This window comes from Lissotriton helveticus, chromosome 5_1 (genome assembly GCF_964261635.1).
Source record: "Lissotriton helveticus chromosome 5_1, aLisHel1.1, whole genome shotgun sequence".
Lineage (NCBI taxonomy): Eukaryota > Metazoa > Chordata > Amphibia > Caudata > Salamandridae > Lissotriton > Lissotriton helveticus.
Genome location: NC_136065.1, coordinates 1,404,337,972 through 1,404,362,535, shown reverse-complemented (window position 1 = coordinate 1,404,362,535; position 24,564 = coordinate 1,404,337,972). Strand labels below are relative to the sequence as shown.

At 43.0% G+C, this 24,564-nt stretch overlaps 1 protein-coding gene across 1 annotated transcript in view; it reads right to left on the bottom strand.

The window, feature by feature from the left end:
- The window catches only part of LOC144755450 (AMP deaminase 1-like), a 2,827,830-nt gene that overhangs the window by 1,528,331 nt on the left and 1,274,935 nt on the right, over nt 1–24,564 (bottom strand). Inside the window, exon 5 of the mRNA XM_078644388.1 lies at nt 13,707–13,926. Coding sequence (XP_078500514.1) covers nt 13,707–13,926 — 220 coding nt within the window. The remainder of the gene's footprint in view (nt 1–13,706; nt 13,927–24,564) is intronic.

Here is a 24,564-nt window from a genome sequence, read left to right as displayed (position 1 = left end):
ACTGTATATTGCGTCAATATTACAGAAATCCTCCCCTTTCATTAATTGTTGGGGTAGTCGGTATATCCTAAAAGTTTGCCTTCTTTAATAGTCGCCCATTCCCTTATGGAAACCATAAAATTCCAATTGCGAGACATATAACAAACACACACCTTAGTGTCAAAACTATAACCAAAGCACAATACAAAAAAGTGTGTGGGAGTGAGATGGCACCTCACGAGCGCACCACCAACGGGAACCTGGCAGGTACTCACCAGGATTGCCCTGTTCTCATCATTGGCACCATCAAGCTCGGAAAAGAAAAATTGTGTCCAGAAAACACAAACAGAAATAAGTGTATTGTGTAAGTATGCAGTGAGGATAGACCATAAGACAACCAATAAAGTGTCAAAAACAACATATAAAATGCACACGACAACACAGATATGCAATTTTATTCTGTCTCTTGTGTTGGGTGTGGAACCTAAAAAAAGTGAGTGTGGTTACTAACTATCCAACCAACTCCACTTTACTTGCCGACATGTTTCATTGCCATTGATTGTTTGGCAATTTCTTCAGGGTGTCATGTATATTAAAGCCACTGCATAAGGACAGACAAGTCTTCGCAACTGGAAAACAAATAAAAATAAACCACGTTTTTAAAAAACCTGTCTGTTAACAATATATAGTCTCATCCCAAACACATAAAACTTGATCTTAATTACCCTCACAAGGCCATCTGTGTTCGTACCAGCCGGTGAGGTAGTGGTCTTATGGAACAGCAACCCTGAATGTGGGTTGTTGATCCTTCCCCTTCAATTTTGCTGCGGGGTTAGATAAAGGAAACAACATGGTCATATCACACTTGTAATCCTATCTCATATTGTAAAAAAATATATAGCGACAATGCTCTACTATTCCCAAAGGTATCAACTCACAAGATTCTTATTAAAATCAGTGTGCATTCTGCCCATTTAGTGAAAATGCAACGAAGGAAAACAATATTGGAGAGCTTAATACTGTCGCCTCAGAACCGATTCATTATCTAGTTTGCCTAATGGCAGAAACACTCGGAAAAAAGATCACCACCTAATTTGCGGCATGTCTGGATACTGATATCGAAAAGTAAACTGTCCTTATGTAGCGAGCGTGCCCCGCGCCCACACTCATTCAAATCAGAAAAGGAGGTTACCATCTAGTTTACGGCATATCAGGATACTGATCTTCAAGGGTAAACAGCCATAATATAAAAGGGTTGCCCCGGAGCCCATACTCCTTACCGCGATAGAGGAAGGTGACCGGCATGAACTCAGCCTGTGTATAATCACGGCAGCCAGTGTGTTTTATCATTACGTTTCGTGGCGTAGTCTCGCGGTGTTGCGCAACCGCCATTTTGGATCGGTGAAAAAGTAATTTGTAACATTACTAATGTGTGTTGTGAGCTGAAATCTCGCGAGATCTCGGCTCGTGTAAAACATTTTGGAAAAAGCTTTATCAATCTTTACAAAGAAAATAGGAGCATCAATAAATGTATTTCAATGTTATTTTGTAATTCAATCAGAGTTTTTCAAAAAAGAAAAGAGTTTTTCAAGAAAGAAAAACGAAGGGGTTATTATCATCGTTTTTTGTTTGTTTAAGGACATCTCATGTTTTAAAACATTATTGGGGGCTGTAACCCAGCTTTGTGTATTTGGTTTCCCATAGCCAACAGTGCACCAAGGGGGGCCGAAAGAAGGCCACATTCTGTGTACTGGAGATATCAATAGACCGAGGCGGTTTCAGCCCATAAGGGCCAGACTCAAAGTAGAAAGAAAAAAAAGAAAAAAAAAAAGAAAAAATGGAATGAAAAAATGTTAGGGCCACAGAGAAATGGAAACTGTTGAGCAACGACTGCCACCCCGAATGTGTGAACCATTCTTACTATAAGGTGGCAATATTCAGGTTGCATTTTGACATGTTTACACAATGAGCACCCGTACAAATGTCAAAGGACTGTGTTGTTTACTGTCCCGATTCAATGTATTTTGTTCCATTCCAACAATTCGTTCAGCCCAAATTTTTCGCTTCTTTCCTGGAAGATCCATTTAGCCTCTTTAGTTACCAGTAATTGTTCCACTGTACGTGCATCGCCTGTCACTTTTTCTAGGACTACCCATTTGAATGAGTGTTTATTGCTATGGCAGTGTTGCACCAATGTTGTTGTGAGTTTTCCAGTCTTAATGGTGCTTAAATGCTCCTGGATGCGGGTTTTTATTTTGCGTGTGGTAAGACCTATATAGTGTAATCCACACTCACATTCCAGCCTATATACCACATTCGTGGTGTTACAGTTGCTGAACTGTCTCAAATGCCATTCCTTGCCTGATTTCAACGTGACGCTAGTAGTTTTTGAGGTTAGAGGGCAAACTGAGCAGGTGCCACATGGATGGTGGCCTGTAGGTAGTGTCCTGCTAGTGTCTTTAGAAATTTGAGTGCGGGTATGCACTAATTTATCTTTCAGGTTGCTAGATCGTTTGAAAGCAAATCTGGGGGGTGGCATTTCAAAGTCCTTATTAGACAAGATAGCCCAGTGCTTCCGTATTGACTGCCTGTTTTTTGTGGCTAAGGGATCGAACGTCAATACCACGGGGAGACAGTCTCTTTTTTCTCTTTGGTTTTTCTCCAAGAAAGCACTTCTGGGAGTATTAAGTGCTCTCTTCCTAGCATGGTTTACAATTTTCGCTGGGTAGTTCCTTTTCAGTAGTTTTTCGCATAGGACCTGTGATTGTTCACTAAATCTTTCAGTGGCAGAACAGTTTCTACGGTAGCGAAGAAACTGTCCCACGGGCAGGTTGTCCCTGAGTGCCCTAGGGTGGTATGACTGATAGGACAACAGCGAGTTTCTGTCCGTGGGTTTTTGATGGACACTCGTGCCCAAGTTGCTTCAATGTCTAAATCAAGGTATACTGCTGAATTTCGACTGTACGACCAGGTGAAACGAAGGCTTTGATCTTGGCCATTGAGCCAGTTGAGAAACTCCAACAGTTTGGATTCTTCTCCAGTCCAGATGCAGAGCACATCGTCTATATATCTCCTCCAGAGACGCAGATGGTCTATGAAGGGATTGGTGGAAGGATAGACGATGTGCTCCTCAAATTGGCCTACATATATGCATGCCAAACTTGGCGCCATCATGGCCCCCATTGAGGTCCCCGTGGTCTGCAGGAACAGCTTATCCTTATAGTTGAAAAAGTTGCGTGTCAGGGCTAATTCGATGCACTGTAGAATGAAAGTTTGTGGTGCATCATAAAACCATTCCTGTTCCCCCAGTGCCCTAGCTGCTGCCACCAGCGTGGCATCCTGGGGAATACAGGAATATAAGGATTCAATATCGATTGTTACCAATATTTCTTGTGTAGGATCAAAAGTCATCTCGCTGATCACGTTCAAGATGTCCGTCGTGTCCTTAACAAATGATTTTTGTGTGACCACGGACTCACGCAGAAAGTAGTCTGTGAATTGGGAGAGGGGCTCGAGTATGGATTGTATGCCCGATACAATAGGCCTGCCCGGCGGAGGCCGGGCAGGCTTATGTATTTTCGGTAAAATGTAGAACGCAGGGGTCCTGGGGTTGGTATTCACCAGGAACTCTGCTTCTTTGGTGGAAATCCAATTCTTCTCTCTTGCTTCACCTACCATGTCTCTGAGGGTTTTCAGTAATTCAGGTATTGGGTCTTTAGTCAAGGGTTGGTAGTTGGCGCGGACAATGAGTAGACGGAAAACCTCTGCCTCATAGTCCATGGTGTTAAGTACAACTACCGCACCCCCTTTGTCAGCACTCTTTATCGTTATTTCCAAATTGTCCTGTAATGACTTAACTGCTTCCCAGTCAGATTTGGCCATATTTTTGTACCCCATGTTCCTCTCTTGTGATTCAAGTTGTTCTATGTCTTCTAGAACCTTAGATTCAAAGACAATGATCTCAGGCCCCACAGACGCAGGTGGTGGTATAAAAGTAGAAGGGTTACGTAAATTTGTATTAAAACCCATTTGCACTTCTTGGGGATGATTAACAAATTTTTTTTATGGTTACCATAAGGGAATGGGCGACTATTAAAGAAGGCACACTTTTAGGATATACCGACTACCCCAACAATTAATGAAAGGGGAGGATTTCTGTAATATTGACGCAATATACAGTATACCTAAAAAGAATCACAAGAGTCAATAAGTGCCAACAAAGTCTAGGTCATTGATGTGGTGTTTGACCTTGCGCTATGCCTACTTCACCTGCATGCAACCAGTGTACCCCTGCCTCCGGTGCCCTTTCCAATGGATATTGGATTTCTACCTATCCAATACCACACACGCTGCCCTGGAATATGATCTGTTAATCGGTCCGTTGAAGGTCCATGACCAGGAATGTGCCATGGGTAGGGATTTGATCCTCTATTTGGCCCAACGGCATGATTGAGTTCCTCCGCTCTTGTGCAGTGCCTCACAGACCGCAGTTTAATCGAAGTAAACATAGGTTGCCCTGACATGTTCCTGACAGCTTCTGGATATGAGGGGCATGGGTGTCCTGTTCGACCTACTCAACTGGCTGGCATATCTTTTTACGATGGAAGGGACAGACAACATCCTGGAGTTCATGGCATTCCGCCTTCCCCACAACATTTTTGTCTCTGATGACTAACCATGAATGGATAGCATTTTTTGAGCGCCCAATGTGGCAACATTCTGGGGGAAAATTAGTAGCTTTCAATACATACATTTTTGGGGGGCTTCATAATTACACCAATTGGACTTTAACTAAGAGCTTTGCCTCTGCTTACCTCTGAGGCTTTTTTTCACATAGGACTGACCAAGAGGAGGGTGTCACATGGCCCATGGGGACACAGTGTTGTTTTTCACTAACTTAGCATGAGTATGTTTCAACTTGCCTGATGCTTTGCAAAAATTACTACACATTCAATGGCTGCTTTCATATGAGAACTCATCGAGGTGTTAGTTCTCTGCATATTCCTTGGATTTTGACTGCACATTATGTGCAAGGTCGAACAACAATGTCCCTTGTTCTTTAGTTCTGGCCAGACCTCAGCCCTTATACAAAACATACTGATGCAGCTGTTGTTTGGACAGCATTCATGTTTTTAGTGGGGTACACAAATAGGTGATATACACTTGGAATGAGACCTTTACAGGGAGAAGAGCGAAACAGCACCTATGATGTAGATCTACCATCTATAAGCTAAGATAAGGGCTCTGCTGACAAAGCCCAGAGATCTTCTATTATATAATAATACTTTTTAGCAAGGGGAGGGAGGGTAGGCACTATTTTCCTTTCTCCATTTTCTTTTTATGATGATATCTCTCTTCATGATATATGGAATAGCTACTATGCGGTCTGTATTTGCACTATGTGTCTTGATACTGCAATTCCTGAGAGATCTGGGATTGTTGTGTTCTGGGATGTCTAATCATTTGCTTCTCTGTGAGTGAGTAGGAGAGCAAGTGAGACACTATAGCTAGTCTGTGCTGGGTTTCTGTATTTGTGCAGAGTCCCTGCAACAAACCAGCATTCCCCTAATGGAAGGAAAAAAGGTGTTTAGTGCCTGGTGAATCACTCCTAACTTCTACAGGTTTATATGGAATTGAGACTCCACCGGAGACCAGAGTCTTCTAATCTCCACCTCTCCCTAATGGCCGTCCTAACCTAGAAGTGACACATCTTTTAACATTGTGAGCTCTCGTTTGGGTGGGGAGAGGAGTCTGCCACTGACCCAAGCGTGGTTCATCAGCTACCAGTGAAAATGTTTTGCAATTCCCTACGATATCTGGACCAGGTCAGAGAGATTTCCCAAATGCTCAGCCCACTGGAACTTCAGGTCCTACTGCAGAGCCCACATTTGCCAGAACACGTGTGACCAGCAGGTTGCAGGAGGCGAGAAAGCCCAGCTGCCTTCAGGGCCAGGCCCACCAAAATCCATGATAGAGGCTGAAACATCGTAGTCAAAGCCTGAATATCCTGCATGCGCCATTCCAGAGAATAGGCCAGAAACTACAGTGCGTCCAGAATAGCTACAATGAAAGGTAGCGTTTGAGAGGCTGTCAGGTGTAACTTTGGCACATTGACAGTGAACCCCAGCAAATGCAAGTACTCCATAGTCTGGGGGTGAGAGACCACTGCTGGGGTGAGCCCGCCTTCAACAGCCACTCATGGTGGAGGAAGACTGCAAACCCCCTGAACTCCGCAGATGGGCTGCAACCACCGCCATTACCTTGGTGAAAACCCAAGGGGTGCTGGTGAGGCCAAAGGGGTGCAGAGCAAACTGAAAGTGCTCTTGGCTTACTGGAAAGAAAAAGTTGAGGGGGTGCAGGCCTAAAATAGGACAGAGGCCTCCATCGTTCTAGGGCACCAGAAAGTAGCAGGAATAGCAACCACAACCTACTTGTGATGACAGCAACCTCTCCATGGCTCCCATGGCCTAAAGAGCCTGTACTTACTGACAGAGCAGGGAGAGGTACTCCACTGTTGTTCTGAGGATGGTGGTGTGGGCAGTGGGGTTTCTGTAAATTGAAGAATGCAGTCTCGCTAAACAATTTGGGGCACTCAGTTGTCCAATGTTAAGGACTGCCAATGGGGCAGGTGGTGCTGGATCTTGCTGCCCACTAGTTGCCCCTGGTGGTGTGAGGGCAAACTTAAGGGGTTTGGGGGCTACGGCTGCCTGGGTTGGCAGGCTGTGTGGACCTCTGGCCTTGAGTCCCACGAGGCTTGTGGGAGTTGTATCCACAATCATGAAAGGACTGGGAAGGCTGTTGTCCTTGGTGGCCAGGTGGGAATGGGCGTGGCTGGTAGCCCGTACTGCATCCACAAAAGGTGAAGCGCTGAATGGGGCTACAATAGGGCAATGGAGAGACCCAGTGTCTTGGCAGAGGCCCTGCTGTTCTTAATACCCTCTAGGGAAAATCTGCCTCATCACCGAACAGGTGGGTGCCATCGAAGTGCAAGTCCATAAGGGATGCCAGAAGCAAGTAGATCTCGGCCAGGCGTGGCATCTGAGTGCCACTGATGATGCAGCTCTGCCTAGTGAGTCAGTTGATTTCAGTCTACACCATATGATGAACCCTGCCATGGGCAATAGCCTGGGTCTGGGTGCCCAGGGCTCCTCTGAGACCATGGGCAGCACTTGCAAACCAAATCCTAAACTGTGTAAGTATATTGGCCCGCGAGGCATGCAGTGTTCACCAACTGCAGTGCAGAGCTGGTGGAATAGAAAGTCCATTTGCCAAATGTATAGAGCCTTTTGAATTCCCTATCTGGTGGTGTGGTAGGGAAAGTGCCAGGGTTGAATTTAGAGGTGGCGGCCTAGACAACCAGGCTCTTCAGGGTGGGGTACTGGATGAGGGAAGCAGGGTCCCAAACAGAGGGACAGTAGCACAACACAATTGTCCTACTCCTGTACAGGACTTGTCCCATACACATAGCAGGACAACGGTAAGGGCTCATTAAAAGAGAGAAGAAGTTATGTGCAGTGACTCCTGGCTGAAGTACCTCTGTCAAGATGTTCATCTTGACTGCCACCAAGTGTACCGTAAGGTCCAGGACTTCAGACCCCCTCCTCACCACCATGGTAAGGGAAGCCCCTTCCTCCGTAGCCACACTAGGAGGAGAGAACAAGCCATGTCTGGGAAGGTATCCAAACCATATGCATCCGTCAATTCCTTCTACCATTTGTCTTTGGGATCTTCCAAGGGCTTATGGTAGCCGAAATGATCCTCAGATCCCCTCCCCCGAACGTTCTCCTCACAGGGTCTGTCAAAGAAAGTGGCTTTAACTTGGAATGTTGAGTTCTGACTGGCTCTGGAGTCAATATTGGATGCGCATCAGAGTCGGGTATGATAATGGGATCAGCGCTGGTGCAGGGCGTCGTTCTATTCTGCAGCAGACATAGAAAGAGGGCTATGCCTCTCAGGACTGTTTTTGTGCAGGAAGGTGCCCCTTCCTGCACAAACAAAATCCTGATTGGAACGCAGGCACCCTTGCACCATGGTGCCAGGGTGCCTGCATTGATGCTAGACTGCCAAAAGGGTGCCAGCACATGCTAGGCTGCTAAAAGGGTTCAAGCACAGTGGAAAAGGCAGGAATACACCATACGCCTTAAATACGGTGCATTCCTGCCCTTTCCATATCACGGACTGCTGAGTACCAAGTTGACTTGCTGCGCTGCAATGCGCGACAAGTATTTAAATAGGTCTCTAAATGTCCCTGTTAGTCAGACGTAAACTGCACCCAGGCTACACACCACAACCATGGCTTTAAACATTAACTTGGCACCCAATTTTTACTCTATTCAGATTAATTAATTCATGCTCTATGCTCCTTTTTCTCCTCTGGAGGCTCAGGTTCTAGCGCCGGGACACCCCTTCGGGGGTAGCTGTGCGCTTTATAAACCACATAAATAAATAAATAAATAAACACAATTCAAAATGAGGGAAAATTACACTCTACAGCAGAGCTTTCCAAACTGTGTGTCCCGACACAGTGCTGTGTCGCCTGCGAATGGTGGGTGTGTCGCGGGCACTTAGCACATAACTGCTGCTAATTAAGAGGCATTCCTTTGAAAGAGTGTCTCGGAGTCAGCCACAGCAGCACGGACTCCGAGACACTCTGCTCTATGGGGGTTGGGTGATTCACACCAAAGCCCCATTAACAAGTAAAAAGAGTGGAAGGGGGGCTGGCGTGTATATGGGCGAGCAGGATACTAGGCAGAGAGCAGCCCTGTGAGCTGCAGACACCCGCTATCAGGCAGACAGAATTTCTTTTATGTCCCTGTGACTTTACTGTGGCCTGCGAGGATTTCCCTTAATCACACTCAGTTTAAAAACATTGCCCCCATGCTGAGAAGTTCTGAAGCGGTCCCATTACAATGGTAGCACCCCTTCTAACAATGGTCAACGCTTCCCCATTCATGTTATTGAAGCACAGCCAAGGAGTGCTGGCAATGCCTCACTAAAGGTATGTCAGCGCTGCTTTCACAAACCAAAACTATCTCATTAACACATAGGATTTTGCTGAGAAGAGAGGAAACTGTCCCACTGAAGGTGCAGCAGCACTGCTATGCGGTGCAGGTAATACCCCCTTAAATGCAGAGCAGGCCCGATAATCAATTAGCAATATTGTCCAAAGTAAACTACAACAGCCCTGCTAGGAAGTGCAACGGGAGCTCCATTCAACCCTCTTGTTCGAATGAAGACTAATCTGTCCGTTTAGTGTGAAGACAGAGTTATGTCCCAGCACAGAGGGAGACAGATGGAGGGAGACAGACAAGAGGGAGACAGACAAAAGGGAGAGAGAGGGAGGGAGACAGAGAGAGTTATACAGAGAGATAGAGACAGAGAAAGAGAGAGAGGGAGGGAGACAGAGAGAGGCATACAGAGAGAGAGAGGGAGAAAGACAGAGGGAGTGAGATAGGGAGACAGAGGGAGGGAGAGAGATAGAGAGAGGGAGCGAGACAATGAGAGAGGGAGGGAGACAGAGACAGACAGAGACAGAGACAGACATAGACAGGGACAGACAGAGACAAATAGAGGCAGAGACAGGGGCAGACAGATAGATGCAGAGACAGACGGTGACAGAGAGAGAGACAGAGGGAGGGAGACAGGGACAGACAGACAGACAGAGGCAGAGACAGGGACAAACAGAGGCAGAGACTGAGACAGACAGAGAGGCAGAGAGGGAGATGGAGAGGGAGAGAGAGAGGGAGACAGAGGGTAACAGAGGAAGGGAGACAGAGCGAGAGGGAGACAGAGGAAGGAGGGCAGAGGGAGACAGTCAGGGGAGACAGAGGGAAGGAGAGGGATACCAACAGAGGGAGGGAGACAGAGGGAAACAGAGAGAGTGGGAGACAGAGGGAGGGAGACAGAGGGAGGGAGGGAGACAGACAGAGGGAGGGAGACAGAGGAACGGAGACAGAGGGAGGGAGACAGAGGGAGGGAGACAGAGAGCGGGAGACAGAGGGAGGGAGACAGACAGAGGGAGTCAGACAGAGGGAGGAGGGCGACAGAGGGAGAGAGACAAATGGAGCGAGACAGACAGAGAGAGACAGAGGGAGGTAGATAGACAGAGGGAGAGAGACGGAGGAAGAGAGAGGGAGGGAGACAGAGGGAGGGAGACAGAGAGAGGGAGACAGTTAGAGAGAGTGAGTGAGAGAGAGAAAGGGAGACAGACAGAGTAAGTGAGAACCCCCCGAACTCCCCCTAAGTGGTTCGGGCTCGCTACGCTACACTCGCTTGCTACACTGCCTTACTGTGTCCCAACATGATGCATCTCCAAAAAGTATGTCCCCAACATGAAAAGTTTGGAAAGCTGTGCTCTACAGACACACGTTATAAGCGTAGATTTACACAGCCAAAATCATGCATGCAAAAGCTTGGGCACAACCATGTTTGCACCGGGACGGGTTTATGCCCAACAGGGAATGATGGCCTAAGAGTACTGTAGTGACTATGGTGGGAGTTAGTAGGGTTTCAATTGGCGGTTTAGAAATTCAAAAAACCTAAAGATGAATTTAAAATGATGTGTAGATGATTCATTTATTTTTTTATATATTTTATTGAGCAGAGCATTAAGAACAGGATATACATATTATGATCTGAACAAGCATAAAAAAACATTTTAACACTGATACAATAGCTTCTTCTTTTCGTAATTGTTTTTAAAAAATATGCCTATCGCAAATAATTGATATAAAATCAATAATGGTTTCAGCATGCCAATGTGCAAAAAAGGTAATAAAGTGCAGTGGAGAGAAAAAGTGCTTTTGCTTTATATAACAAACTGCTAATATTTTTATATCAAAAGCGAGTGATATTATCCCTCTTTTAAAATTTCTAGGTTACTTAAAAACTTCCAAATTTAGTTAAAATTCCTGATAGCTCCCGCCCGTCTTGCATACGCTTTTTCAAAATCTCGTGTCCCTTTCATTTTATTGAAGCATTTCAAATGGGAGGGAACATATCTAGATTTCCAATTTTGAAGAATTAAAGAACTGGCTACAGTACAAGAAATAAAGAGAAACGCTTCTGCGGCCTCCGTTAAAAATGTTCTATCTCTACATAGCTCGAACAGGGCAGCCTCATCCTTGGGTCCAACTCTCTTCCCGATTGCCTGATCTAAGTCTAAAAGATTTGCACCCAAGAGAACCTCAACCTTGGACATGTAAAAAAAATATGGTGCCAACTCCCCTCACCATCCGCCTGGCAGCAGAAGCACCTACTTGTCGAATCCGAGTATCTTTTTGCCAATGCTTCCGGAGTTAGGTAGGCCAGCCATCGTGATAGGAAGGCCATCCTTTTGAAGTTAGCTGCACGCAGTGATTTACCTCCTAGGTGGCATAAGACTTCCTATTGTTTTGTGGAAAACGTACATTGTGTCTCACAGACTATTTTTTCCAAGTGATTCTCTATCAAGGGTGGTTGACCCTGATCCTGTAGCAAACAATACCAATTCCATACACAGTTTAATTTGTCCCCATAGAGAGCTACCACAAATTTATTGGAAGTATCAATAATGCCAGAGTGTTTAAAAAAAAATGAACAATTTGTAAATATTCAAAAAAACACAGGTTTCCTGAGAGTCCCACTACCTCCTGCCAGGAGATCACTATATCTTGAATAAAGAAATAGCGTGACTCCCCTAACGCACAACCTTCCCAATTGTTCACATGACTTAGCCGAATCTGGATTATTAGTGAAACAAACAAGGGGACCCAAAGGGTACGCGTAGTACCTTGGGTAGCTAATTTTTCCAAAAGACAATGGTCCTAAGCATAGAAGAATTGGCCAAGGAGTTATTTATAAACTTCAGTCAGTACTATAAAGAAAATTCACATACCCAGCCGGGCATGGAATATTTATTAGGTTGATATTCAATTGTTCAAAAATAGAAAACACAAACAGATACAGAAGGGCACAAGCCTGTACCCAACAAAAGGGAAAAGAATTGTATAGGAAAGGGTAGAAAGTGAGAAAAATATATCAGGCAATACCTTTGGAGCCAATAGTGGCTTGCATCTTATTACATAATATTGCAAGCTCAATCAAACAATGACCACAAACAATAAACACAATGGTCAGATTGTAGCACTGTATGTGAAAGTCGTCGTTTCGATCCCAGCTCCTACATAAAAGGGATCATCATCAGGACTAATCAATATAATTGCCTGTGTGGTAACATTTTAAGCCTGTTGAAAAACATAAGGTCGTGACTCAGAAGAATCACTGAAAGAATAAAGTTTTAAAGCATGTCAAAACTGGTTAGCGATGCACCATACTTGACGAATTTATTGTGACTAAGCCTATGAAGACATTGGTACGTGGTGGAGTTGGTACACTGAAGTGCTAGTCGTGACAATAGCGGTGACAATCGAACCGTGTGAAACGACGCGAACAGTGGCATCTAGGCAATGGAGATTGGCTCTTGGATGCTAAAGTGCTATACAGTGTTGGCGGTGATTGTGATAGGTATGAGTGAGAGTGGGGAGAAGAGGCAGTGCAGCTCATTGAATACTCGAGTGGTGTTGTTGCTAAACCGCGATTAGTCGAATCTGTAGGCAGAGACTATTACATTCTGCCAATCTCAAGTACTGTAAGCCAGAGGAGCCCGACTTTTTAAAAAAGGACTGAAGTCTAAACGAGTAGTCTTTTAAGGCCTGGTATCTAGTTTTTTGGGGAAGTTTGGAGGTCTTTAGAAACACTTGAATTTGCCATACTATTTCCTGGGCCATTTTATCAATAAAGAAACTATCTCTACTGCACTTAGATCCCAACAAGCCTGCCACTAGGTCTAAAAATGCGGCCTCATGATAAGTTCTTAAATGAGGTAGAGCTAGCCCCCCCTGTGCAGTCGACAATTGTAATGTGGTCAATTTAACCCTTGAAACTTTCTTCCCCCAGACGAATTCTCTGATCAGAGTTTCCATTTCTTTAAAAAAAGACACATTTATTTTTATTGGGACATTAATAAAAAGAAATAAGAGTACCGGAAGTATGGACATTTTAATTAATGAAACTCTTCCCACCAAGGTTAGAGGGAGTAAAAACCACTGTTCTAAGAGTCTTCTAATTTTTTCTTTCATCCTTAAATAATTCAATTTATATAACTGTTGGTATAGGTTGGACACATAGATCCCCAGGTATCTAATTGGGTCTGACTTTGCGGCTTGTGCCCTCAGACAAGATGGAGTCAAATTTAGATCTGTGTTGAGGGCTAAAGCTTCGGTTTTATTAGAGTTTATTTTATAGCCCCCAATTAGCTCAAAATTCCTAAATTCCCTCAAAACTACTTCTAAATTATCTTTACTGGGCTTCAGATATAAAATTATATCACCAGCAAAAAGTTTCAACTTTGCCATACCAGCGATTGGTGGTTGAATAGCAGCATTTGTTCGCATTTTAATTACCAAAGGTTCAATAAAAAAGGTAAAAAGCAGTGGCGAAAGGGGACAGCCTTGCCTTGTCCCCCGGTTTTTTTTTACAATGCCTGCACGTTTCAAATATATTACTACCTGAGCCGCAGCCCCTGATATGTGTAAATGATTGACAATAAATGTAAAGTGTTCTAGTTAGATCACAATGCAAAGTAGCAATTTGTTGTGTTCTTCGTAGTACTTTCATCTAAAGACAACAAAGTAAAAACTTACTTTCAAGCTAATAAAAACATTTATAAACTGTAATTTGATACTTACAAAGAACCTCGTGCAATTAAGGAAACAACAAAATTATAATCCTTTATATAGTTTTCAACCTTTGTGTAAGTAAAGTTTACGGGATCATCTCTTTCAGCAGCATTTTTATCAGCATAAACATGTATCACTCCATCTCTCATTATAACTTGATACTCAAGGTTTTCCGGCAGATTATCTGTTCTGTAAGGATCTTCTCCCTCTTTGATGCGAGATGGGAAAGCTAATAAACAAAGTAAACTAGAAATAAATGAATGAAGCTAAGTGAAAAATTAGTAAAACATTTGTCATTTTCATAGATTGTAATAATATTTTGTCATGAAAACAAAAACATATAAAAAATACAATATTATGTTTAAATATGATATTAAATGTAAAAATATATATGCAATAAATACTCATCCTAAATTGCAATGTATAGCCCTCTGTCTTGCACGCGCTTAATGAGACTTAAAGTATTTGTTTGTCATGAATATTTCTTTCAAGGGTGTTTCATTTCAGGTGTTCATTTTTGTTTTACTTCAAACAACGAAAGAGTGTAAATCAATAAATGTATAGAAGCACAAAAGGAGAGAAGATGAGTATGCAAGTCTTATTAGATTTGTATAGGAAGACCTCACTCACCACCCTGGTTGGTGACATGCTTCATCATCGGGCCCATCGGGAGAAGCCGAATGCCTCCCCGGTGTGCTACAACGCCAGGATTACTGTGGAGCTGGTTAGTTGTGAAGATTATGTAAATGTGAAAAAGGTTTAAAAATGTCCAGATTGTGTCTCACATAAAAAAAATTCTGTAGCCAATCTGACATATTAAAAGCAATGTCTTTAGGAAACTACCAAGTTAATTATTTGGCTATTTCCACTTAAAGTGGGGTCAACATGTTTCTGCCCTTGATGCGTGATTTACTGGGCATTCGTCAGGACCATGGGGAGTGTACCTCGGCGGTATGGGCACGCTAAGGCCCACCCTGACCAGAGGACTTGAAAGTTAAAAATCAGTGTAAAAAAAGGTGCAAAATGAACAAACCAACAAGTTGTGGGAAAATTACCTCATAATCAGAGGAACCTGTATAGTCTGTAAAAAATTGACACACAAACATATAGAAAGACAAAACACGTAATTAATATGATCTATGACGCTGGTTTGGAAAAAAGCCATTCTCTGAAAGATGTGCTTATGACTCACCACTTAAATAGGTGGTTTCAAATAATGGCCGTAATCGTATTTTATAGTGGTAGGTGCACTGGCCTCGAGGAAGAGGACCAGTGGTAGTACATGCACAATGCAAGATAATGGCAACACAATAGCCCTCCACGCCTGGTCTGGCGTTATATCGATACTCGTGATGGTCAGAGATCAATGGGCCAAAATGCGGGGCCAGTGGATTAGGGTGACTAATGTAAAACCCCGCACAATCAATAGGGATATTATCAAGAAGAGAAGACCACCCCCTCGAACCCCAAGAATCCATGCAAACATAAACTTCATAATGATTAGAATTCATTGTATGCTATTCTTCTGCATTGTGATAATAATTACAAAATATTGCTGGGTGCGTGGCAAGCACCAATGTGATTCATCTCCTTTTAAGGTCATCTCCTACAAGACCTCGCCCTTAATGTTCTACAAACTTGATGGAAAAAGGTTGCAGGCAGAGGCATGGGGAAGGGGCAGTGACAACCGACTATCTGTTGCCAGGAGTCAGATCATGCGAGGATATGGTGTGGAAAGGAAGCAGGGAGAGTGGAGGACTCAACATAATATTATATTAGAGGGCTGAAGAAGAGTGCAGTGAGTATGGGAAGAGGAGATACCTGGCTCGTGGATGAAATGGAGAGGCACCAAGACAAAAGTCCAGAGAAATTCTACCCGTGAATCTAAGAAAATGAAAGTAAGGAGCACGGCAATGCACAACACTACTTTGAGGTCATTCTCAGGAAGGATGCTCTATGACGATTTCATAAGTGAAGGAGAAAGAAATAAGCATATAGTCCTCACACTGCAGCATCCTGGAGTTGATGACTACTCTTGAGGCTTGAACAGCTCATTGTGTGCTCCAGTGCATGGAAAGATATCAGTGTATTCTAATATCCTACTAGGACTCGGGAACAGCATGGAGGGGGGCTACAGGACATAAGCAAATCCCTAAAATACAATGGCCTCAAAAAAGTCAGAACAGTGTTCCTCGATAGAAAAAGAGCAGGCTCCTGTGCCTTTTGGACTACCAGGAGAAGCTGAGAATTACTTTAGTGAAGCTGTTGATCGCCTTGCAAACAGAGATGTCGATCACACTGTCAAACATTTAAAAGAACATACCAGCTATTGGGCGAGTGTGTCAAGGCATATTGGACTCCATCCTATGAAGAATGTATCTGACTGAGAGTCTTGAAAGACAGGTGTGATGACATAAAGGACTGATCACAAAATGTGGACCAGATATCCAGGAGAACAAGGAAGGTGACAGGCACTTTCCAGGCATGGGCTAGAGGAGAATGAGAACTTAAATATCCGAATTGTATGTGCTCATAGGTTAAGAGCCTCATGACCGGTGATTGGCGGGACATTGTAGCAAAACGTACATCCCCAGCAACAAAGGATAGGAAATTGAGGATGGCCTGTCTAGCTGAAAATGCGCTTTTTGAACTGTAAATACCAGGACCATAGATAGAGCATGCTGAATAGGAGGGAAGCAATGAAGGATATCACAAGAGAATTGAGGAAAAGGCAGTGGATTTAAGATATATGTAATGTAGGCTAGATAAAATCTTAGTCATTGAGTTTACCAAAACATGGCCATATGGTACTCTTGGAATGTTAGGGGGCTAAATTCCCCAGTAAAATGCAATAAAATAGGACAGGCACTCTTGCTAGACTCCCCGGATGTTATCTACTTACAGGAGGCGCACCGCCTTCTCTAAGACACCAGGCTCATTGAGTAAAAACTCTACCTAACTCTAACCTAACTCTACGGAACCTAAAACCGGATGCTCAGATGTACCGCGGGGCCACCCACTCTTCGGTGCGTCGGCCGGACGATGCAACTTAAGTGGGTAATTCCGCAAATACACCTGGGCAATCCTCTCTCTCAGTGTTTGCTTCACATGGGGATCCAAAAATAATATCAAGATAAAATCACTCAGATCACTACTTCTAGACTAAACTATGCTATAACTATAATCCGCTCCCATTCCTCCTTGGAGTTGAGCCCTTTTCGTACGGTATCCAAAATTGATATGTACCACTGTTCACGCTGTTTCCTTTTTATGGTCCTATCTCCACCGCGTTTACTCCCTGCAATTTTTTCAATTACAAACCACTTTATGTCCTCGAAGGTGTGTCCTTTTGAGATACAATGTTCTACTAGGGGCGCATTTAGCTTCTTGTTGGTAATAGCTGATAGGCGAGTTCTTAATTCTCGTCCTGTCTCCCCTACATATCCTAACTGGCATGAACATATAAGCAAGTAGATGAGATTTTTGCTTCTACAGTTGTTGAGATCCCTTGCCATTATAGTGTGGTTATTGTATGTCAAATGTTTACCTTCAATACAATGATCTCATATACTACAATTTCCACACCTGTAGTTTCCTACGGCTTTCTGTCCTGTTATGTCTAATTGTTTAAAATTGCGGGGTTCCCTATATGTCTGAACTAGATTCATTTTAAGATTGTTATTTCTTCGAAAAGCAAACATAGGGTGATTCAGCTGAATTTGTTCAATATCATTTAGTATCGCCCAATTCGAGTTAATAATATTCTTGATTTTATTACTCAAACTTGAGAATTGGCTTATAAATACCATTTTATCAGGTTTCTTAACTTCTTTGTTACTATTCATGGGTTGTTCAAACATACTTTCCCTATGATAAAACTGTGCTCTTTTAAAAGAATGATTGATGAGTCTCCTGGGGTATCCCCTATCTTTTAACTTGGTCTTCAAATTTTCTGAATGTTTATAGAAATCTGTGAGGTTTGAACAGTTCCTTCGCAACCGAAGGAACTGACCAAATGGTATATTATCCTTTTGTGCTCGGGGGTGGTAACTACAATAATGCAGTAATGTATTTTTATCCGTTGGTTTGGAATATAATTCCACCTCCAGTCTGCCACTCACATGTTTTATATTTAAATCTAAGAAACTTACCACACTGTTACTGTAATGTTCTGTAAATTTTAGGTTTACGTCCCCAATGTTTAGCAACGTTAAAAAGTCCTGTAAGGACTCCTCCTGGCCATTCCATAAGAACCAAATATTGTCAATGAATCTGTGCCAGTTTGACACATTTTCATAAAAAGGGGCCAATTCATTAAAAATATGTTTATCTTCAAATTTGCCCACATGTGAACAAGCCAGACTTGGGGCACAAGTGGCTCCCATGCTGGTCCCCTTGTGCTGTAAATATAAATCATCTTTAAATAGGAATAGGTTTTCTTTTAATACTAATTTACCACATTCAATGATAAAGCCTGTATTTGCTCCTTTAGATACACCAACATCCTCCAGGATGTGCCCAATGACGGCTATCGTGTCATCCTGGGGGATGTTGGTGTATAGGGCTTCTATAACAAGAGTACAAAGCAGTTGAGAATGTTCATCAAACTGTAGCCCTTCCACCATTTTAATCATATGCGTGGAGTCTTTGATATAAGACCGTTGCTTTTGAACTGCAGGTCTCAAAAAACTGTCAATATATTTACTGAGGGGTTCCAATGGGGACCCAATACAACTTACAATCGGCCTCTTATGTATTTTGGGGAGACCATATATTGCTGGGATTTTCGCTTCAGTTTGTGTTAAAAATCTAAATTCTCAAATCAAAATTGTGGGGGACGGTCTCAGGAGCAATATTTAAAGACCAGATTTACTCCATACCCCTAAGTATGAACCTATCTAACAACGGGGAGTCAATCGGTCTAGTCAGTGTAACAGATGTGCCTCCAATCCTAAAGCATACCCAGTTCACCAGTTTTCCACAACTCGCGTAAGACCTGGCTTGAGATAAGTTTCCATCAGCCCACCCATTTGGCGGAACTTCGTCATCTGGAAGCACAAGAGAGATGGGTCACATGTAGCCAAAGTTGTTCTAAGGCTAACATACATGGATACTGGACCTCATATTCTCATAAAATCTCAGCCACTATGGTTGTACAGGATATGTGGAAACTGATGAAGTGCAGTGCAAGTGATAAACGTGTGTGGATTAAAAATGACTAGGAGGACAAAAAATATGTTTATTCAGGATTGTCCTGATGCCATCTACTAAAAACCGCCTGATAGTTTGGAATAATTGAACTATCTCTTGGCAATAGGTGAGGTCGACATGTTTCAGCCGGATAGTTCACTGGCTCGGCTTTCTTCAGGACCTTATAAGAACAAAGTGCTACTGCAAATAAGTCATAAGTGAAAAAATTATTAATCAATAGTTCATTTGTCAGAAGAAAATAAATCAGTGGTATATTACCACCCTACCAGACAAATCTAAATTCACCATCTGTGATCCATTCATTCTCTCTAGCAAAAGTAACTAAGGTCATTATTTTATCTTTAAGAGTTTTCCAGTATCTCATTGGCAGATTGTTTCACCCAAGGGATATCTTACTCTTTGAACACCTTTAGTCACCAGCGATCTTCCGCGGGCCTGCCTTCCCTTTCGGGAAGGTGGGGGCAGGCTGAACAGCAGCGGGTAGAGCGATGAGGCTCGGTAGCCTCTCGCTCCCCTGGGGCTCCGGTCGCTCTCCGCTCGCTTCACTGTGAGCCTGCGAGGCTCCGGACGGACCCCGGTGGTGGTGCAGGACTTCCTCTCCCCGCTCTGCCCAACGCCAGGCAGAGCTGCTGGGCTCCCTGGTCACCGCGATCGATCGCTGTGGTCCTGTCAGAGATTTCCACAGGTGGAGTGGACACCCACAGAGTCAATAAGCAGGGTGGCACCCGCAAGATACACAGAACGGCACTTGTATGCGGGGTGGGCACCCGCAGCTTTCAAAGAAAAAAGAACACAGCAGCCATGCGGGGTGGGCACCCGCAATTTCAATAAAAATAAGCGGGGTGGGCACCTGCCGATCAAAACAAAAGCACCGTAAAGCGGAGTAGGCTCCAGCTATGTGAAATAAGGCCAAGCGGGGTGGGCACACGCCATCTAAGTATAAAGGGGGAATACATGGGCTGGGGATTCCCCCAGGAAGGGCTGCAGCGCAGTTCTGGACAGCCCCCAGGCTCTCCTCTCCTTCAGGGAAAGTCCAGGTCAAAGCATTCTCAAGGCACTAGGAGCAGAGCACAAGGTCCTTGTAGGATTAAGGAAAAAGCAAAAAGGTCCTAGGGCATAGCTGGGGCCAGGGAGGCAGCCCTCCTGGCAAGTCCTCCTGGGCCCCAGCAGCAGCAGTCCCCGCAGGAATCAGGATCCAAGAGTAGAACAACATCATGGGGTCACAGCCCCTTCTTTTATACAGCATTTCTCTTTGTGTAGGGCATGGGAGAACCAGATACAACTGGTTCAGGGGTGCTGTTGAGCACTTTGTTTTGCTCAGCTCCTTTCTCCCTTTCACAGGACAGGCCAGGAACATCAGACGCACCACAGAAGGTGGACCCAGCATTGTGGAGGGAAAGCACAGCCCTATTCAGGGCCCAGGTTTAACTCCTCCCTCCCATCTACATGCAGATCTCCTATTCACCACCGGTCAGACTCATCCTGGCTCCTGGAGCCAGCCACATCATCCAGCACCTGTCACTCACAAGCCAGACATGCAATTCACATCACACAGCCCACAGTCATGCCAACTTCTAAAAGTGCTACAAAAGGGATGATGGACGGAGCGTTCATAATCCTCATCAGCCAGGCTATCTTGAATCCAGTGGCAGAGTAAGCAAGGGACTCACGTCTGAGCATACCCTGCCAACTTAGGGCGAACAAAGTGATACAAAAGGGAATGATGGACGGAGCGTTTGAGCAAATCAAACACTCACCCCCAGTCAACTGATCTGGGTTTAATCCATCACCATTCTTTAGCTCACTCTGCCACCCCAGTTCAGACATGGCCATATGCAAATCAGTCTGACCCTGTGCCTCATGGGAACAGTCCAGCCCCAACGGCCAAGCCATGTCTTCCCTGGACCGGAAACAAGCATCCTGGGACCGGTTTCGAATTCATAATCCTCATCAGCCAGGCTATCTTAGATCCAGTGGCAGAGTGAGCAAGGGACTCACGTCTGAGCATACCCTGCCAACTTAGGGCGAACAAAGCGATACAAAAGGGAATGATGGACAGAGCGTTTGAGCAAATCAAGCAGTCACCCCCAGTCAACTGATCTGGGTTTAATCCATCACCATTCTTTAGCTCACTCTGCCACCCCAGTTCAGACATGGCCATATGCAAATCAGTCTGACCCTGTGCCTCATGGGAACAGTTCAGCCCCAACTGCCAAGCCATGTCTTCCCTGGACCAGAAACAAGCATTCTTGGACCGGTTTCGGATTCATAATCCTCATCAGCCAGGCTATCTAAAAGTGGCATTTCTAAAATAACCACAATAAAGTGGCATTTCTAAAATAACCACAATAAATCCGCACACACTATTGCACAGCATTTATTCACACAAGTTCGCACATTCTAAACTGGACCCTGCACTCCCCTCATATCAGGAATTACCATGGGCACACATCCCCCATGCATTTCTATGGGAGGGCAGGCCCATCTCACCACACGCACACACAGTGTGCACGCACTTTACACTGGGCCACAGTGCAAAAGTACGCAGAGGCCTAAAATCACTATCACCATGCCAGAGGCTTTAGGCAAAAAGTTTAGGGGTGAACCTGCCAAAAAGGCCCAAGTCCAACACACTCATACCCAAAACAGTAAGCCCATTACTATTCACAGACTGTCCTTTTAAAGTTACTATTGCCATAAAGGCCCCAAAACAGTTGTAAAGGTATTCTAGCGTAGCCTTGGAGTAAGTTTGGTAACACACATGGTCGCTCACAGGTAATGCAAACACACTGCCATAGAAAATAACAATTCTGGGAACTTAAAATAACAGCCATATGAAATAATGATAGAATACGTTATTATTTTGAATTTTCAATTACGCATATATTTTTAAGTGTACAAAGTAATATTTAATTCATTTTTCTAAATTAAAAACATTAACATTTAACTTCTTTGCTTAAATATAATTAAAAACATGTTTAAAGTTTAATATAAAATGTAATTTGACTAACATTGATTGCACTAAAAGGTTCTAATAAATAAAATGTACTAGATAATAATACAATTTGGAAAATATAGTCATGGTGGTTAAAATTATTTTTTACAAATAATAATTAGAAATTAAAATAATATGTTGTATTTTTTTTAACTTCATGAATCAATTTCCTGTAATATTCTACTTTTTTAGTTCTAGGTTAATAATAAAATTTTAGGCTAGTTTACATTTTTATTTTATATTAAAATATTCTTCATATTTATTTTAATTATATTTACCATAGAGAGATGTCTGCCCCAGAGGTAAAGACTTCCACCTATGTGTGAAACATTACTAGTAGCAAATTCACAATTTTATACCATGTTTTAGCAGGTTTTACCTCCAGTTTTGAGGTAAAGTTTACCCCTAGTAGTACATTTACCCCTTAGAAATGGTGAGAATAGATGCTACTAGTTGCAGTCATAAGTTTGCACATGAGCAAATCCACATATGTAAACGTAAACTTACATTTGTATATAGGCATCCATGTGTGCTTACTTTGTACTGAGACACCTGACATCTAAAAGGAGCATAAGAAAAAACTGCAAGAACAAGTAAAGGCAATAATACTGTTTAGCCTAAATTGAAATCCTCTTTTTAAAATAATATATTTTTCTAATAGGATTCAATGTCTGTGGTGTCAGCTACTCACCTTCTTGTGTGTGGGAGGCAAACAGGGGGTTTGGGGTTTCCCTCTGTCTATAGAAGCTGTTAAATGTTATTAGTAGCACACAGTGTAGTGTACTCCTCTGCCCCGGAGCATGCACACGAATATGCCACACACAAAGCTCTGGATTGTATGACTTTATTCCTCAGCATACAATCACATACACTGCTCTGTCATAACTGGTAATAACCAGACCTCCCAGAAAGTTACGCAATTACTCTGTCCACTCAGAACCGCAAAGGTCTTAATACACATAGACTCACAACACTACATCTCCCCCGTGTTAAATAAACTGCCAAAACAACAGTTACATAATTTTCTTAAATAAAAGTCATTGACGTGCTCACACTAGTCGGTCAGATTGAGTGGCATAAAGTGGTTGATATGCACTCTGTTTGTGAACCGATGGTACAGGATCTGATGTTTTATCCACACTGTGAGACCAGATCGCCTTGTTCGTAATTGCAGGAGCTGACTATCATAGAGGCAGGTGCTCAAAGTGTGATGAGCCCCCTGTGATGGATTTTCTGGAACGATGGGCCATCATCATGTACCCTTTGCATGTCACAACCCTCAGAGGATGGACATCAAATGGAGTGTGTGTTTTCTGCTTTCGTTTCTGCTTGACCAGGACCAAGTCACCCTCCTTGAAGACTGTTTCCTGGGCTCATTGACACCAATCGGCCTATGTTTCCATTTGGCATTTTTGAGCTGTGTCTGTGACATGAAACTTAAAAAAAAAAAGTAAAACTTTTTTAAACATTTTTTAAACTGTGCACTGCTAGTTCGACCAAATGTTTTTTATGTAGATGCCGTGCTCCTGGGATTATTCCCCGCTCAGGAGTAAGTATTGAACTATGTAGATCGCACTGTCACAAGCCATGTGAGAGTGTCTCCCAGGGTATTGGCAATAGCTGCTGAAATCTTCAGCCTAATTTCTCAATAAAGTTTGTCAATAAAGTTTTAGTTATAAAAGAAACTATCTTCCTTTGGTTTTTCCATCAAGGTATTTTATTCATACTTTGAGTTCTTATCAGTATCTTTGCAGATCTTCAAAACAGTGATATTTCAATATCATATGTAATTAGTTCTTTTCGTTTTTCGTTTTTCAATCATGAAATGAAATTAACAATCCGTGAATATTCCAATGCATTTCGCCCAGCGGGCTTCATCAGGGAAATCTACAACATGAAAATATATCTATCACCAATCAGTAATCACTGACATGTTACATAGCATACATCAAAAGGTATTCTACACTATGATACAAATAAATCTGATGAAGTTCGTATGATGTAATCCTACCGGTTACAAACCATATCTAGCAAAAGTTACTCATATGTTATTATTAAAGGACGTTTCAAAACGTGTCTAGATCCCTGTGGCTATTAGTTATATATTGAAACATGGCGCACCTTCATATTTATCATAACCGATCTTGAATCAACTTTGTACATGTGCCCGTGAATGTCACGTGAGTTTACGCTGCAGCCTGATGCTCTTGGTGACATTTATGTGTAACGTGTTTAAGAAAACGTATGTAGACATGTGTATTTATAAACTAAATATGTCAGTGATTACTGATTGGTGATAGATATATTTTCATGTTGTAGATTTCCCTGATGAAGCCCGCTGGGCGAAATGCATTGGAATATTCACGGATTGTTAATTTCATTTCGTGATTGAAAAACGAAAAACGTAAAGGACTAATTACATATGATATTGAAATATCACTGTTTTGAAGATCTGCAAAGATACTGATAAAAACTCAAAGTATGAATAAAATACCTTGATGGAAAAACCAAAGGAAGATAGTTTCTTTTATAACTAAAACTTTATTGACAAACTTTATTGAGAAATTAGGCTGAAGATTTCAGCAGCTATTGCCAATACCCTGGGAGACACTCTCACATGGCTTGTGACAGTGCGATCTACATAGTGTGACATGAAACTTA